The sequence below is a fragment of the Convolutriloba macropyga genome, chromosome 14 (genome assembly GCF_964194025.1).
Source record: "Convolutriloba macropyga chromosome 14, txConMacr16.3, whole genome shotgun sequence".
Classification (NCBI taxonomy): domain Eukaryota; kingdom Metazoa; phylum Xenacoelomorpha; order Acoela; family Convolutidae; genus Convolutriloba; species Convolutriloba macropyga.
Genome location: NC_134481.1, coordinates 2,083,564 through 2,100,577, shown reverse-complemented (window position 1 = coordinate 2,100,577; position 17,014 = coordinate 2,083,564). Strand labels below are relative to the sequence as shown.

Here is a 17,014-nt window from a genome sequence, read left to right as displayed (position 1 = left end):
TAATGATTAACTTTACTCAGATTTTTCGAAAAAATTTATTTCCATGACAGGCTCGCAGGCAAAATTAGAAGGTCTCGATTTGTGTCCAGAAATTGGCTTATTTGTGAAGTTAATAGTTCACTAACGGTCCTAGTGACTTTTGGTACATAATTGTTCAAAAGTGTATGACATTTACACCCCTTTGATTGTGTTTTTGTTTATAGTTTTTTTTGTTAGATCCTACTTAGATTTGTTTTTAGTGCCGATTGTTTTTTTCATATTCTTTATTGAAAAGGAAAAGCATCCAACCAACCAGAAAAAAAACAACTAGTGGTTTATTTTTTTTGTTGATTTATATTTCAGGGTAAAGCCCGCTATTTTTCATTTCGTCAGGCAGTGTTATCCATTTAGTCTGTTTTCAGTGTTCAATGGCTCTGTGTTTTCAAAACAAAATTTTCTTGCTTTGCGTAGATAGACTCTAGATGGAATGCCCACTTTTTGAAGGCCAGGTGAAAAAACTGCAAATACTGATTCGTTTTATATGTTATTGGATTCCTTTTGTCATAACCAGGGGAATATGAAAAACATTGTTTTTACTTAAGTTCACGAAATTCCTACTGTCAAATTTGAAACTTTTTTCGGCTAAAATTACTGCACAGAGTTTAAATTTTTTGCGCAACAGAACCTGCTGAGCGAAAAGGTCATTTTTAGTGACAATCGAACTAATTAGGACAATTAAGACAAAAAACATTCGCTTCAGTGTACGGATATGCTGCAGTTGCGAAACAGAATCTAATGACTGGCTGCTTTTTTTGAATACAGTAAACATTGAAAAATTAGTTTCTATTTTTCTTCGTGTTCGTTTTCTTCAGTTATCAAATTATAGTTGCATTTAAAACACGTAAACTTCTGCAGCCTTATTTGCTAATGTTTTCGACAGTTTTTATCATTTATTGAAGATAGCAAATTAGCTACTACAGTTAATTTTGAAAATTTATTTCGAAATTGTTGTTCATTCGTTTTTGGGGCTTCTGAAAACACAAATTTTGTTTCCATGCTGCTTTTTGACCTTAAGCTTGAAAAGATTTTGTAGCTTGCTAAAACAGAATAATTAGAACAAGAGTTTCTGCAGTTTCAATTTAGATATTTTAATATTATGCACGGTTTCAAATGCGAAAGTGGGAACATTCTGTGTTACGAACAGAAACACGCGAGCCTTCTTGTTCAGCTTCCGGGTCTCGGGTCTTTTCTTTTACCCCCCCCCCCCCCCCCCGAATCATTCAATCATGTCCAACACATAAATAATGGGAAAAGTGTAATCTTTGTAACAAGTATATCCTTGAATAAAAGGAACTCGCGACAAAAAATCGAGAAAAACACCCCAGGCAGAAGTCACATCCACACTTTGTTATGTTCAGACCAAAATGAACGCACGTGAGGGGGGGGGTTGGAGGGAGGGATTTGCGTTCTTACACACGAATGAACTCATGAAAGTCTGAACATATGTGTTTTTTGTCTGAGACGGCCTCGATTTGATGACTGAAACCTTTTGGTGTGAAACCTCAGCCTGATACAGTCAAGTTAAAATAAGAGAATGCAAATTAATTAAGAACGAGGCAAAGATACCTTGAGTTTATGATTTTAACGCTAAACTAGAAACGAGTCAGTAACAAGCTTTACTGTAGTGTTTGTTTGTTTGTTTTTCCACAGGACCATTCCAAAAGGACTCCCAGGAGCGAAGGCAGGTTCCACCTCTTACTCGTTCACAGCGAGTGAGAAACTGAATGGGGCCAAGTTCCAGTGCAGTTACAACTATCCATCCACCTCTGGCCAGCAACAGAAACAGTTCCAGTCTGACCAGTACACCCTAGCTGTTCGATTCTCGGCCAAGTTAGAATCGCTTAAATTTCCACTCACCCCCCCCCCCCTCTCCCCCATTGGGTGATTATTCGGGAATCCCCCCACCCCACATTCCGCATCCTCACTTGTGTTATAAAGTGTCATAAAGTTCATTAAATCGGTTGAATTAGTGTCACAAAACCTATAATAAAAACACACACTTTCAGACACCATTTTTGGAGCAGTTAAGTTTCAGCATCTGGCATTGTGTATAGGAGAATTTGGTTCTCTGGAACCTGCCACTGGCTTTTGAAAAGTCACACGGGCGTGTTTCAAGTAATGGTTACATGACTGCTTGAAGTCACTGAGAACTTCTGGCGTTTATCGAGAACCGCGAAGTGATTTGAGATATCATGTCAGAATTTCGAATTGACTTCTGCAGTGTCACTTAACCATGCTTAAAACACGAAACGCGCACGTTTTAAAATGACGAAAGTAGCAACTTCTGGCACTGCAGACTTTCGGCTTTTTAAATTGTACACGTGAGTGTTTTAAGTTTTGTCCTGTGGCACGTGACTATGTGCAAAAATGGGGGTAAAGACCGGGGAAGGAGGGCTGACTGTTCTATGCTCGCAAAATTCTAAATACCCTAATCATTTATTAACTTAACATTTATTTAGTAAATGATAACCATTTATTAAATGATGGGATCTATTTTTTTGTCCCCCCATCTTAGCGGGCATATATCTTTTACCCCCCCCCCCGGCGCACTAGCCAATTTTTACATGGAAACGTGCTACATAACAACACTTAATTCGTAATGGGGAGCATATAAACATTTTGGGGGGGGGCATAATAGATCCAAATGATGCTCATGTGAACGTGTGTTAGATTGGACGAGAGGAGCTCGACTAGTAACAAGGATCCCATAGCAGTAGAAGTGACTGGTCGCACTACAATCGACTGCTCATTCCTGGCCAACCCTCAAATAGAAGAAAACGACCCCACTTTCAAATGGGTCAAGGTAAGCTAAACTCAAACTCCTTTTTTTTTGTTTTGCTTCGCAACTGACAGAGCTATGTACTCAATTCCTAACATATCAACTATGTCGTTGTCGAACGTATGTAATCTCAATTTGTTGTAATATGTTGTAATCTCAATGTTAATCAGCGATTTTGTGTCTTTATCAGAATTCTTTTGTTTAAAAAAAAAATCAAAACAATGATAAAGTGATGCTTAGTTTCCGGATAGAAAGTGCTGTATTAAATTGAGGTTATAGAAAAGGAGGCTCGGTAATGTGCGTTTGCACAATGCTCCGACCGAACTCATCCTCATTTTTGACTTAATGGTCAACAAACGAAGAAGAGACAGAAAACTTTCAGAAATTCACATGCTGTTCGAAATAATTGATATGAGATTTTAAAAATACTGTTGAAAACTCACACCACTAAATTAATTAAATAATGCCGCATCAGAGGTCCGATAAGACCTGCCATTAATGTAACTACAAGTCAAGATAAACAACAAAGGGACATCAATGGGACCTCCTGTTATTGAAGAGACAGTGTGAAAACGCAATAAGGGCCACAAAGAATGATGAGTACCAAAAAAATCAAAATTTTTATTAAAATGCATGGTGTAAAAAACATCAAACTATCAATTAGAATATAAAACGAATCCAGAGATTAATGTATGCTTCAAAACAAAGTGGACTGGATATGTCATTTACAACACTAGAAGGTATAATTTGACAAAAAAAGAAAGGTGTCAATTTTTGAAAACAAATAATTTCAAAGTCATTATAATCATAAACTAGTGGCAGATTAGTTCATTTATACCACCAAAGGAAGCTGACAATAGTTATCATCGTTCAGAATGAGTCTTCCGTTCACAAGAAAAACAAATACCGGCAGTTTTTCTGAAAAATAACGAAATTCAGAAAAACAACGGAAAATCAATTATTTCAGAAAATTGTGCGATAAAACAGTATCGAAGCCATGAAACCAAACTGTTCACTGAAAACATTATTTATGTCCAACAAAACCTCCGCTTAGCCCCAGTGGGACCTGTCATTATTATTTACTTTTTCTCTGAAAACTCCATAAATGTTCATTGAGCCTTATTTGAACGCATTTGGGACCTCTCAATTATGGAAACTTGATACGAAGTCGTACTTGTCTGTCATAGAGATAAAAAGTAAAAACTGAAAAAGCTTTGAAGAAGACAGTGCCCCAATACAATTTGAATGGTTCCTGATGGTAGAAATCCACAGGGAGACCAAAAATAGTCGTATTATCGCTGCTTGTGTATTAGAATCTCATAATTGTTTTTTAATTTAGCGCATTACATAATTTGACAAGAGAAGCGTTTTCAGAAAAAAATTATACAGATTGGATAAACATCCATTGAAATTAGCCGGCAAAGTTTTAATTCCAGAACACCTTCGGAAGTAGAAAAAATAGCTCTCACTTGAATATACTAAGTTTTTGTTTGCAGATTTCAGGTGTCTGTTTCCGGTAAAAGAGGTTTACAGTAATAACAGTATCGTTCGTTTTCTGTTTTTGCATTGTTCAGCAGAAGTGATTAGTCGTTTCCGCAAAAATTATGTAAAATTTGGGCAAAAAAACGGAAATCAGTTGAATGTTCACAAAATTTTAAATCTGGTTATTTCCTCGAAGAAATTGCGCTTTGCGAAGAACCCTTCATTTTATTAAATGTTAACTCGGAGAGAGAGTTTCATTGTCACCACTCTCTTTTTGTGAGACGATTTTTGAGAAAAAGTAGAAACTGCGCTGAATATGCAATTTTTTAAAAAAAATCGGAAAATGAAATTTTGAAAATATTTTTACTTTACTATTCTGCGCTGGAGGGGCTTTCTATTGATACCACTCACAACTCTCAGCGATAAGTATATCGATCATTCAAAATTGATTGAACAAAAAACCTAGTTGAGCATAAATAATCCATTATATGTAGAAATGCTCACATGTCCGCCAATGAGGTCTCGAGGACATTTTATTACAGATCAGATTTAGTTTTTGTTTTAACTCATGCATGACTGATACATTCAATGATTGCATTTTGTGCTTTGAAATTTAAGCATTTTTATCATCACATGGTTTTGTCAACTTGAATGCAATAACATTACATTATTTTTTAAAATCAGAATATTTAACTCGTATTTGGTGGAGCGATTTTTTTTATACCAAGATGTCTTGTTTTCTTATGAAGTATACAATTATACTGTTTGAGAAAATTATGTTTGTGTCCTAGCTTAAATCGGACTAAACACGATCGACCTTAATCGGACTCATTATTCTAATCACAGCTAAATTTTTGTTACAAAACAAGAGGTTAAAGTATTTGTTTTGTTACAGGTAGCACTAAAACAACCCACCGATGATTCGACATCCGAATCTGAAGGTGCGGAGAAGCCAGTGGCTGACCAGTGCAGTGCCGTCTCAGCCAATGGAATTGTAGGTAAACTGGAGGAAAAAGTGATAGTTGACGGGGAAGACACGGAACTGGTACCGACCCAGAAGAAATTCACAGATGGGTCAAGTAGGACTACCTTTTCACTCACTATCAAGAACTTCGATTCTAGCACTGATCCGGGTTGTTACACCTGCAAGTTAGGAAGCATTGAAAGGAGCTTCAACGTCATAGGTGAGTTTGTTCGCAAAAATACTAAACAACCGCCAGCATTAGTTAGAATTAATCATTCCCATTTATGCTAAACGCGTCACTACCTCAATTTTTTATTTTCTATTTTTTCCATGAGTATTTTGTCCCTTAATTATTTACCTTGTAATAATTTTTAAACCTTATTGATCACAATAAGTTTGTACCATTTTCAGTTAAGCTCTCACGTGGTGTCAAATTACGATACTTTATTGAAGTTTTTTAAAAAAAATCGATTTGAAATTAAAATTCAATTTACCTATTCTTGGATAAAAAAAGTTACCGAGAAGATTAGCAAAACGGTGCATATTATTAATGTTTGGTAGCATAAGAAAGAACACTTCGCATGTCTTTTTAGAATTATTTGTGTCTCCTGTGAAAAATAACAATTCTAAAGGTCAGAATCTTAATTGCTGCTTAAAACAAACAACTGAAGCAATCATTTCATCTTGATCAAATTATGCGCCATTTTTAATTCAGCTGAAATCAGGCTAACCAAACATTGCGCCATAATTTTTTTGAAATCATTTCAATAATAGTCTTTGTGAATGCATTCAACACAACTGTTTTGCTTTTTGTTTAAATTATTGTAAACTTTTAATTTTTTCAATTGAATCAAATCAAGTATGAAAATCTTGGTATATTGTGTAAATAATTTTAATTTATAGCAAATAGTTGTAATGAGGGCTTTGTTACAATTTAAAGAATTTTTATATTTCAATGAATTTGAATTCTATTGGCGTGCTGTATTTTTTACGACTCGGTCAGGCGTTATGTTTTCTGCTTTTTTTGATAACCGAGCGGGCAAAAAACCGGAAGTTCAGTGAGTGAAAAAAGTTTGAAAAAGTTGTTTTGGTGCATAAGTTCGAAGAGCGGAGAAGAAAGGGAGTGGTTGTTTCGTTCAAACCTTGTTTTGGCTCTACAGAGCAAGAAAGTAGGTGTGAAAATTTTCGCTAAGCGAGCGGCTTTTCGAAGCTTTCTCTTGTTTCTATTTTTTATCCTATCTAAAAGGTTGTTCAGACTAAAAGAAAGGTTATTCAGGTTGTTTGGTAACGTTTTGAAGATTTTCAGCAATTAAAGAGAGTGCTATGCTAATTTCAAGGGTTTTAAACTATTTTGCCGTTTTTTAGGCTAATTCATCAATTTTTGGCCCATTGTGATGTTTTATTGCGTTTATTGGAAACTGAATTTATTCTGAATGATCGCATACACTTGCTTTTACGAATCATTTTTTTGTTGTATGTATAAAGCACTTTTTTTCTTTAAAATTTGATTTAAAAATTTGAGAAAGCTGTAATGTTTTTTTCTCAATTTCTTAGTTTTTTCTCTGTTTTGCCCAATTTTTGTGAGCCTAATATAGCTTAATTTATGTAAAAAGTTATTTCGTACTGTCGATTGCATGAAACAAACTCTTTTTCTTTAATTTACTTTTTGTCAATTTTTCTTTAATTGACTTATTATTGTTATTTTCTTTTGCTTTGATGCGTTCTGCCAGTAGATACAAACTATTTGAAAGGCTAGTTGATCGGTGGAGACAACTTTTTGTGGTTGCTCCAGCTTTAGTATAAGATATTTTTACAGATCTTTATGTTTTTGTCCAATTGGAGTAGTGAATCAGGGATTAGTGAATCAGTAAATTTTCTTAAATTTACTTTTTGTCAATTTTTCTTTTAATTGACTTATTATTGTTATTTTCTTTTGCTTTGATGCGTTCTGCCAGTAGATAAAAACTATTTGAAAGGCTAGTTGATCGGTGGAGACAACTTTTTGTGGTTGCTCCAGCTTTAGTATAAGATATTTTTACAGATCTTTATGTTTTTTGTCCAATTAAAGTAGTGAATCAGGGAGTTGACCAAGAAAGCGAGTGGTTTTGCGGCGTGAATTTTTTAATCTAATTTTAAAGTAGAGTGAGAAAACGGTGTTTGAACAAAAATTTGGTTTCTCGATTGGGATTTTTTAGCGTGCGGCATTTTGACTTTTGTTTTAACTATTTATGTGTCTTTCTTCAGTGGGTTTTCTTTCTAAATGCTTTTTTAAATCAATACCTGGCAACTCGTAGGTCTCCGTTGGTTGTTTAGTCAATGAAAATTTTTGAAATTGTAGTTCAGGATTTCTCCTGTCAAGTACTTATCTTTCAAATAACGTATAATTTTACTCGATTATAATAACCAAAGTCATGTGGACGGTAATGAAGCTGCAGCTTTGCGAATTTCGAATGCCAAAGTGTTTATTTCTTTGGTCCAAATTTGTTCATGTTTTTGTGTATTGTTCACCAAAATTAAATATAAATTTCTTTTTCACTGATTCTAAAATGCCTGTAGTAAGTAAAGGGCTATTTTCCAATTGGAAAACTAGTTTTTTAATTTGTTTCATCTCGTGCCCACTCAATTTTTGCAATGAACTTATTTTCTTTATTGAGACGTGGCCTTCAAATTCTCTGCAGTATTATTAAACTTAATGTTATTTTTGCTGAAAGTCGGTTTGCTGAACATAGATTGGATTGTAGATGATACAAACTATTTTGCATAGATTTTTGATCTTTTCTCGGTTGAAATTTCTTTTCATTACATTATATTTTCTTTACTCTATATACTCTATGATTTCTCAATTTTTTCCATCAAATTTTAGCAGGCGCTGCAACTTTTTGATGTCCAGTTGTTAGCGTTATACACACATTTTTTCTTTGATCTCGAATTGTTTTTTCTGATCTGTAACATCAAATATTTGTTTTTGTCTTTTGAATAGTTCTAAAGCATTTTGATTAAGATCTTGAGTCAAATGAATACTAAAATTCAGTTTGTCTTTTCAAAAATAATTTCCCTAATATAATATACCTTGCGGTTTTGTTTCTTTAAGAATCAAAAATGGTGTTTTGTAATGTTGTAGATAGCCAGAGTTTGTTAAATTATCTATTTTGTCGAAATAATTTTTTGTGGCCACAGTTCTTTTTATTCGCTTGACATGTAATGTTCTTGAAGTTAACAAAGACATCAGATAATTGGCTTTTATGATCTATAGTTCATACGCGAACGAGAGTGGCCGATTCATATTTTTTAAAATTTTTAGATGGTATAAATATCTATTAATGCGTAATTTAAGCTAGTCAACTCATTGACGCGCTCTATCTGTTAACAGTTTATTACATGAAAACAAAAACTACCTAAAAAATACTTCGAAGGCATTTCCGCTTCTGAATTGAAACCTTATAGGGAGCCATCTTTGCTCGTCTTTAAAAAACGAGACTGTTCTATCTTTTTCATCTGATCGATTTTCTAGTCGTCCGAATCTAACTTTTCATTATTGCTTTGCAATTTTTTAATCGTTTTTTAATAGATTTTCTTAGCAGCACCAAAAATTCTTTTCATAATTAAATGAGTAATCTATAAACTTTAGAGATGTTTCTGTGCAGTTGGTCTCTTTATACTGATTAAGACTTTTTTTCACTATTCTAATTTTATTGTCTGTTCTATAAAGCTTCAACTGGTCTAATACTGATTGCGCTGCTTCTAAAACTTTTTACACAGGTCTATTTCCTTCCTACTCTAGAAATAATTGATAGAAATCTCGTGAAACGAAATATGATACATCTTGCCAAGACATACAAGATCTTGATCTCTTGAGAAAATTTGAGAGTATTCAGCAAGTTGTTGATAATGTACGTTTTCGTGATACATTTTGGATTATATTGACGTGATCTTGATTATAAAGCACAGTTTCGCAAAAAAGCTTACAAGAATCTTCCAAGTTTGTTTATATCTTGGCTATTTCTTACTGAGAATCTTGTCAAGATATTTAAAGATTCATTTCACTGGGCGTATTTATTTTTACCCAAAAACATTTGAAGTCTTCTAACATTGAAAAATAGCAGATGCGATTATTGTGAAAGCACACACGCATTGTAAGTGAAAATTTTTCCGCAAAAATATTTTATTATTTACCTAGGCATTAGAAGGAAATGGTGTTCTGTTGTAATATTTAACTATTGCAATCATGACTATCTGTATTTCAAATCAGATCTATTCAGTTTCGGCCCCCCCCCCACCCCCACTATTTTTATGCACCCGATTGCAAATTATTTGTTGTTATATAGCATGTTGCTATGTAAAAAATAACCATCTGCCCAGGGGGCGTAAAAGTTGTGCCCACGAAGTTGGGTTGGGGTGGGGGGGGGGGGGGGGGGGGGGTGTGCTTGGTGGGGGTGGGTAGAATAGATCCTTGAAGTTTAATCTAATCTAGATGTAATGTATCTATCTATCTATGCAGAATAGTGAGTCTTGTTTTAGAGGTATAGTTGCTGTTACTGTTTCAGAAGTCTCAGGTGCGTACTGCAAAAATAAATACAAATAGCTGACAACCAAATAATCAATTATAGTTTTTATTTATTACTATTTCAATGTCACATGTGTACATGTCTGTAACAATTATTCTGTAATACTAAATTACCCCAATCAGGTCCCAGACTAAATTGACATCTGGTCACGTGGCTCTAGATCCGGACCCTGTGTTGACCGTCCTAAATCACTGGAATTCAAAGCAAATCGCCTCATTTTTAAACAGACCTCTCACCAATCTGTTCGAGGTACAATTTACCTCTGATTGGAGGGTCTTATATCTATATCTGAATATCCAGGTATGAATAACTCCCCCCCCCCCCCCCTCCCCCGAATCTGATTAACTTCTGATCAGACCGATTAAATAATGAGGTTTTCCTCTGAAATTGGAAAGCCGATTTTGGTTTGTTTTTTTTTCGAAATAGACATGACCTGAATGACACTTTCTCCTGGGACCTTAACTGGGTTTATTATAAATGTAAGATGTTTAAGAGTTAATAATAAACTTCTAAATCAGAAAAAATTGTAATATTATGTAATGTCATAACGGTAGGAGTTTTTTTTATTAGTGATAAAAAATAGATCCGAAAAATAGATTAGTTGTCGTTTAATTATAATTTATTAGATTATTATCATTTGCATTGGTAATTAGGACGATTGACAATCAAAGTAGTCTATTCGAGTAAAATTTTAGTTCAATTAGCACGAATTTTTGAGCACTTGTGAAAAAAGGCGCCTCGGAAACTAAAGGATTTCTTTTTCCGGGATCTTTTCCGTTTGTGCCGCCCCCCCCCCAGTATGTTATGCAACCCTCAATTACAGAGCACGTGTCATTACACAGTAGATCAATATGTAAACCACGTGCGTGTGGGGGAGCGCAAATAATATGCGCCCTTACCGACAAAATTGATAAAATAGTCGATTAAAATGGATTACATATTCGAATATTTGTACCAAAATTGTGCTCATCAAAATCAATTTAAGTTGCACTTTTAAACTGCAAAATCGATTTAAAAATCTTATAATCAATGACCTCAAGGAGAAAACGCGGCCACTAAAGTAAATTTAATTTAATTTAAATAGATTTAAGATAGAAAATAAAAATAAAGGATTGATTTAAATTACAGTTTGGGTTCATACATATACAGTTTCGGACATACATCAATTTGAATATGTTGACATCAGGATCAAGATTCCCTGTGAACTGCTCATCTGCTTGCAGTCAAAACGTATCTTTTCAGATATTCGTTTCTGAAGTGAACTGATCCAACATCTCCTCTCTTCACGCCTGTCGATAAACAAAAATGACATTCACAACAACTCCATAAACGTTAAGATCAATAAAACACCTGCTATCTAAAAGGGAAAAACAACTTTTTTTTGTAAATTAATTTAAATGAAGATGCGATTGTATAACTTGATCAAAAGTTGGACGAGTAGATTGCTCTTTCAGTCAAATTTATATTATGCTGTTTTTACGTGGAAATAGCTTCCTTCTACAACATATATTATAAGTGTGGAGAGAGTTTAGATGTGAGGCGACTGTAATTTTTGTACAGCAATACTCGAATCTGAATGGTTAAAATTGGAACGGTTGCACTCAATTTACTTAAAAACCTCCGGGATCTATTTAAATCGATTATTATCTTTTTAAATTAATTATGATTATTCGTGGCTGGAAAGGTCGTTTTGAGAACATTATAAAGACGAGAAAGCATGAGTTTGCCTACAAAAACCAATATAATCAATTATTTTGGGCTGTTTTTCAGTACGGGCGCTCACTAAGCTGGGCGGGGGAGGGGGCAGAAACGGAAATGATAAAGATCCGATTTTTCTCTCAAATAATTGTCAAACATTAACTGACTTGTTTAGCTTAGGAAATTACCCCCCCCGGGGGGGGGTGGCTAGTGATTTAAAAACACGAGTAAAAAGTTTTTGGGAATCTGATTCAGTTTCATTTCTGTGGAGACAACTCGAATTTCTATAGAAGTTTTTCACGATTTTTTGAAATTTACTGTAAACTATGGATTAGATAATGAACAATCTATAATTCAATCCTACCCAAAATTTGAATATTTTTTCTTGAAATTATAGGAAAATTCGACTTTTTTCACCAATTTAGGAAAAATTGACTTTTCATTCCTGACTTTTCACGTCAGGAACATTTGACATTTTTTCCAGCATCGTTCAGTAGGTTTAAAATAAACTCAAACTTACACATTCATTTGAGTCACATATTTTTTTCAGAAACGCCGTGCCTTTTTTCATTCAATTTTATTTACAAGCACAAACGTCGTTTTAGAAAATGAAAAATTACCTAAAAGTGTGGAAAATCAAATTTGAACCGAAAGTAATATCCCTATTTTGGAACAATTTTAGAATGGCGTTTCGTTAAGCATATGATGTTTTGACATAGTTTTGGAACTTACACATTCATTTGAGTCACATATTTTTTTCAGAAACGCCGTGCCTTTTTTCATTCAATTTTATTTACAAGCACAAACGTCGTTTTAGAAAATGAAAAATTACCTAAAAGTGTGGAAAATCAAATTTGAACCGAAAGTAATATCCCTATTTTGGAACAATTTTAGAATGGCGTTTCGTTAAGCATATGATGTTTTGACATAGCTTCTTTGAAAAATAGATTTACAAGTTAGTTAAAAATTTTATATGGCACGATAATCAATAAATGTCCCTCGCTTCTAAGTGTTTCAAATGCTCTCTGCCCGTTGCTAGTTTCAAATCATAGTCATCAAATTTAGTTTTCCGACTTTAGGAGATTGGGTTAATTAACCGAATATAGCATTCTTGCGATCTTTTTGATCAATCAATATAGCCAGCATTCTTTTTTGTGGTCGGGCGTTTATAGTTGCAATCAAGTTGTGTTTTACAGTAAAGATTATTCATAGATTTCTTTAATTTTTGCTTATCTCGTAGTAATTTTTCAATTCGTGTTAGCGATGGTTTGAGCGCAATTTTCAGTTGAATTGATCAAAATCAAGCCAAGAGAGTCTTAACTGTCAGTTCATTTTTGAAGATTTTGACGGACTCTATATTCGCTATAATTTTGACAGACTAGACTACAAACAATATTATACCCGTTGTGTCAGTTTCTTCTAAATTTTAGAAAAACTAGGAAACTTGTTTCTGAAAAAGCGATAATTATTAATATTTTATTACTTCTACTGCACATTGAAAACTGTCTGAATCATGAAGCACTTAATTTTAATGTCAAAATTGAACCGAATGTTCTAAAACACTTGTTTCTAATTTCGTGCACTGTCAATTTCACTTGAAATGTTACTTCCAATAATGTAGTTTTTAATGTAAACAATTTTATACAATTTCACAGTTTTGTCGTCGTGTTTTCGGTTGTTGTTAAATTATGATAGGGGTTGATTAGATCTTATGATTGTGAAACGATTCATTATTAATTATGAAATTCAGACTTTTTCGCGTGATTTCGTTTCTATAGTTTTTTGGAAATTAGCTGTTTTCTTCAAGTTTTGATGATGATTATATTTAATTGTTGCAGGTTTTTTGTTACGAAAATTATTGTCCTTGACATCTTTCTATCACTTAGAGAGCCGAGATGCCGCACTCAATGTTAAACAGGTTAGCACTAAGGATAATTGAAGGATGTTTTTTTCTACACGAATTATTGCCCCAAAAACTCGATTCGTTCCTTCCCCTACTTAATTATGACATGCTGGAACACTCGTTTCTATACAGTTATGGTTTTTGTCCTTGATTTGTCTGAGACTATTTGTATTTTTTTCTTGAAAAACTGGAGTCAAAAACCCTGAAATCTAGTTTCAACGTTAGCTTATGAGTTTAGTCAAGCAGCAGAAGACGTTCCTTACATGAAGAGCAAATGGGGTAGAGGTTGGTATTTTTTATCTATTTTTTTAAAAATATTTTAGGATAATAAGAGATCTTCAAACCAGTTATTTTTTTGTTAATTCTTTTTTTTTCTTGTCTTGTGGTGAAAAAAAGCAAACTTAATGACTGATTTTTATAAAATCAATGAAAATTTTTTCCCTGCCGGTTTTTCAATTCAATGGTTTGCTCAATTTTTAGGTACTAAGTGGTTTTTAAAAATAAAAACAAACAGCGGGAACGTTTTTCGAAAAAATTAATGACTTTAAAATTCAAGTCATCAAAAGAATAACTAAATTTTACCAATACTAATTTTGTAGTTAAGATGCCCTGTTTTCAAAATAATTAATGTATTTGACGATCGGAAAATAAAAAAACTTTTGGAAAATAAAATCTTTTGGAAAATAAAAAAAACAGTTACGACCTGCTTTTTCACCATCATCGGGACGTCCCTTAATCACCTGGAATCTTCATGAGCCTATAAGGACAAAAAAATTGTTCTGCGACCAAAAATTTTTCTACCAAAATGCAAAACTAGTTTGTTAGATTAGCGATGCTAGGTTGGAATGAACTACCAAGTGAAATTAAAATCAAACAAGACAAAAGTTTCCCCAAGCAACTTAGAACTTTCTTCTGCTCAGCTTACAAAATGAGCCCTTTTTGTGGAAGGTTACTTGTTCAACATGGCGTGACTTTAAATTTGGAAAAATGAATTAGAACTACTGTTTACTGGTTGGGTTGACATTATAAACTTAATTAATTAATTTTTGTATTTTGAGATATGCGACATAATTTGAATTAACTTAAGTTTTCTGTTGTAATATGTAAATAATAAACCAATTTAAATAATTACACTGGCGGACTAACATCAATTGTATACTCGTTGATATGGCTCAGTGTTTTTTAACTATAAAACCAATCAAAATCAATAAAATGATCCTGGATAATAATTGCCTCAAAGTTTTGGCAAGGGCTTTTTTCAAGTCAAAGAGCTAACATCATGTTTTTAACTTTTGGAAGTCTTAAAGCATTTACTTTAGTTGGGAAGCTTTTTATTTGTGACCTTGTAAATTCAGAGACCAATGGGAACGGAAAACAAATAGAAATTTGATTATTGATTTATCTAATTCGTTCAACGAAAAATACGCGGTTTCGCCATCTATTCACTATCGAATAATGATAATTGAAATGGTTGGTCGGCAGATATTTGGCTTTTGATATTTGGACTTGTTGTCGGTTTCTATTTGTTGTTTTCATTCCTAGATTATGTAGGCATTTTCAGTCTCAAAAATATTGACTGAATTCAATTTTGCTTCTGTGACAGAACTTTTTTTTGGCGAATCACCGAATTCCTCTATAAAGAATGCGAGTTCAAAATGTTTGTTATTTCTTTTTTGATAACTTGCTATCGTTATGATAATTTCTCCGATTTGTCAAATTAGCAGATCATCTTTTTACTAAATTTTATCTATATTGAAAAATATCATTGGATTCTTAAAGGCACTGTAATTAAGTGTTAAACAAGCAAAGTGTGAAGACCTCATTGCTGAACAAAGTGTTTAAAAAGCTAAATATAGTTTTTAGAATAAGAGTTGATTGTAAGATGTATTAAGTTAATATTTTGTTGTGGGGTGTAACTGATAAATAACTCGGTAGAATTGGGCTAATTTTGTTTTATTTCAAGATATTATTTGTAGTTCTGCTTTAGTTAGTGTTGTAATGCGGTTTAGCAGGTACATTTAGTGTACTTAAATTATATACTATGGTTCTCTATGGTGGTGGGCGCATGCTAAATGCTAGTTATTGGTTGATTAATTTTGAAAAAACGTTTTTTTTTGGGTGACATTATTGAAAAATTTGGTTATATTCGATGGTTATGTTCGGCAATGTCGTCACTGAAGTACGGGAGAGATCTCAGCAATTTTTGGAGGGCAATGGGCTGAGAGAACTTCATTTTCTTAAACATAATTAATTAAGCTTATGAATATTCAATTAAAGAAAAAATATGATTAAATTGGAGGTCGATATGATTATGTTAACTTAACAGTTTTTACAGGTTATTTTTTCGCTAGCGTATAACGAATAACAGAAAAGTTAACAAACATTTGTTTTTTACCCGTTTTTTATGAGAGGTTTTATTGGCAAAATTTTGCATGCCATATGGTTCCCAATATTAATTTGTTGGGGGCGGGGTGGTTGTTTTAGTCTATTATCTGTATAGACGAAACAAATTTAAAATAAATTTTATTATAAGTAATCGGTGAATATTTCTGTCTAATATAGCTATTTAGATATAAACTATGATTGTTTCTATGCAAGTTGAAATTTTGTCGTAAATTATCAATCACAGCTTCTTGTCTTGTCGAAATACAAGTTGTTTCGCTATTTTGTGGTGATTCTTTTTGGCTTGTTGTAATTTGAATCAATTTTTTATGTTTGTCTTTCAATTGACGATAATCTGTTCGTTTTGCTTAAATTATAATTATATTTTTTTCAAATATTAATTGATGTGAACTTATTTTTTCTGTTGTTTTCAGACATTTCGACCTTGAAAGAAGTCGACTCAGCTTATTCGATGGGGGCGTGGTCGTTCACTCTCCTTTTGACCTCAACCTTTCTTGTTCACTATTTGTTCAGCAGCAACAACAACTTCAGCTAATGTTTCTTCGCACAGAATTGCGACTTGATTTTAACCAACTTCTTATTGATGAAAAACAGAGTGTATGTGGTAACAAATTGTTGAATAGTTATGATTAAAGATAAATTGAAGCGAACAATTGAAAGTCAAATTTTGTAAAAAAAAATAACATAAATTTTTGTATTTCTGATAAGATCTTACAAATTGTTCAACATTTTTTCATATAATTGATGATTTTATACATTATATTTTTTTGCAATGACGAATGAAATTTTTACAAAAAAATGCTAGCATACAACAATTATGATCTTATTAGAAATGCAACATTTGACTATTTTGGTGCAATCAACTTGAAAAAAGTTATAAATTTCAATAATTAATGATTCGTAGTTTTATCATATAAATAATGTGTTGATTGTTCCTAAAATAGTGTCCATCAAAATACAGCTCAATGTCTGTGTACAATCGTGTTAAGATTAGAACAGTTTATTAAAGGTATGATTATTTATAATTAAATAAATATCAATCATTCATAACTTTTTCATTCCCCCCCCCCCCCCCCAAAAAAAAAAACAACTTCATTTTTAAGGACCGTGAACTAACTTATGATTATTTTTCAATAAATACTAGTTGTTTCTAATTTTAACAACGCTTGAGAGCTCTTATT

The 17,014-nt window shown here is 33.0% G+C and overlaps 1 protein-coding gene across 1 annotated transcript in view; it reads left to right on the top strand.

The window, feature by feature from the left end:
• The window catches only part of LOC142353369 (uncharacterized), a 21,549-nt gene extending 5,027 nt beyond the window's left edge, over positions 1 to 16,522 (top strand). The window contains exons 2-6 of the mRNA XM_075405602.1: positions 1,636 to 1,869; positions 2,710 to 2,842; positions 5,196 to 5,484; positions 5,858 to 5,896; positions 16,247 to 16,522. Coding sequence (XP_075261717.1) covers positions 1,636 to 1,869; positions 2,710 to 2,842; positions 5,196 to 5,484; positions 5,858 to 5,896; positions 16,247 to 16,368 — 817 coding nt within the window. The 3' untranslated portion in view covers positions 16,369 to 16,522. The remainder of the gene's footprint in view (positions 1 to 1,635; positions 1,870 to 2,709; positions 2,843 to 5,195; positions 5,485 to 5,857; positions 5,897 to 16,246) is intronic.
• The last annotated feature ends 492 nt before the right edge of the window (positions 16,523 to 17,014 follow it).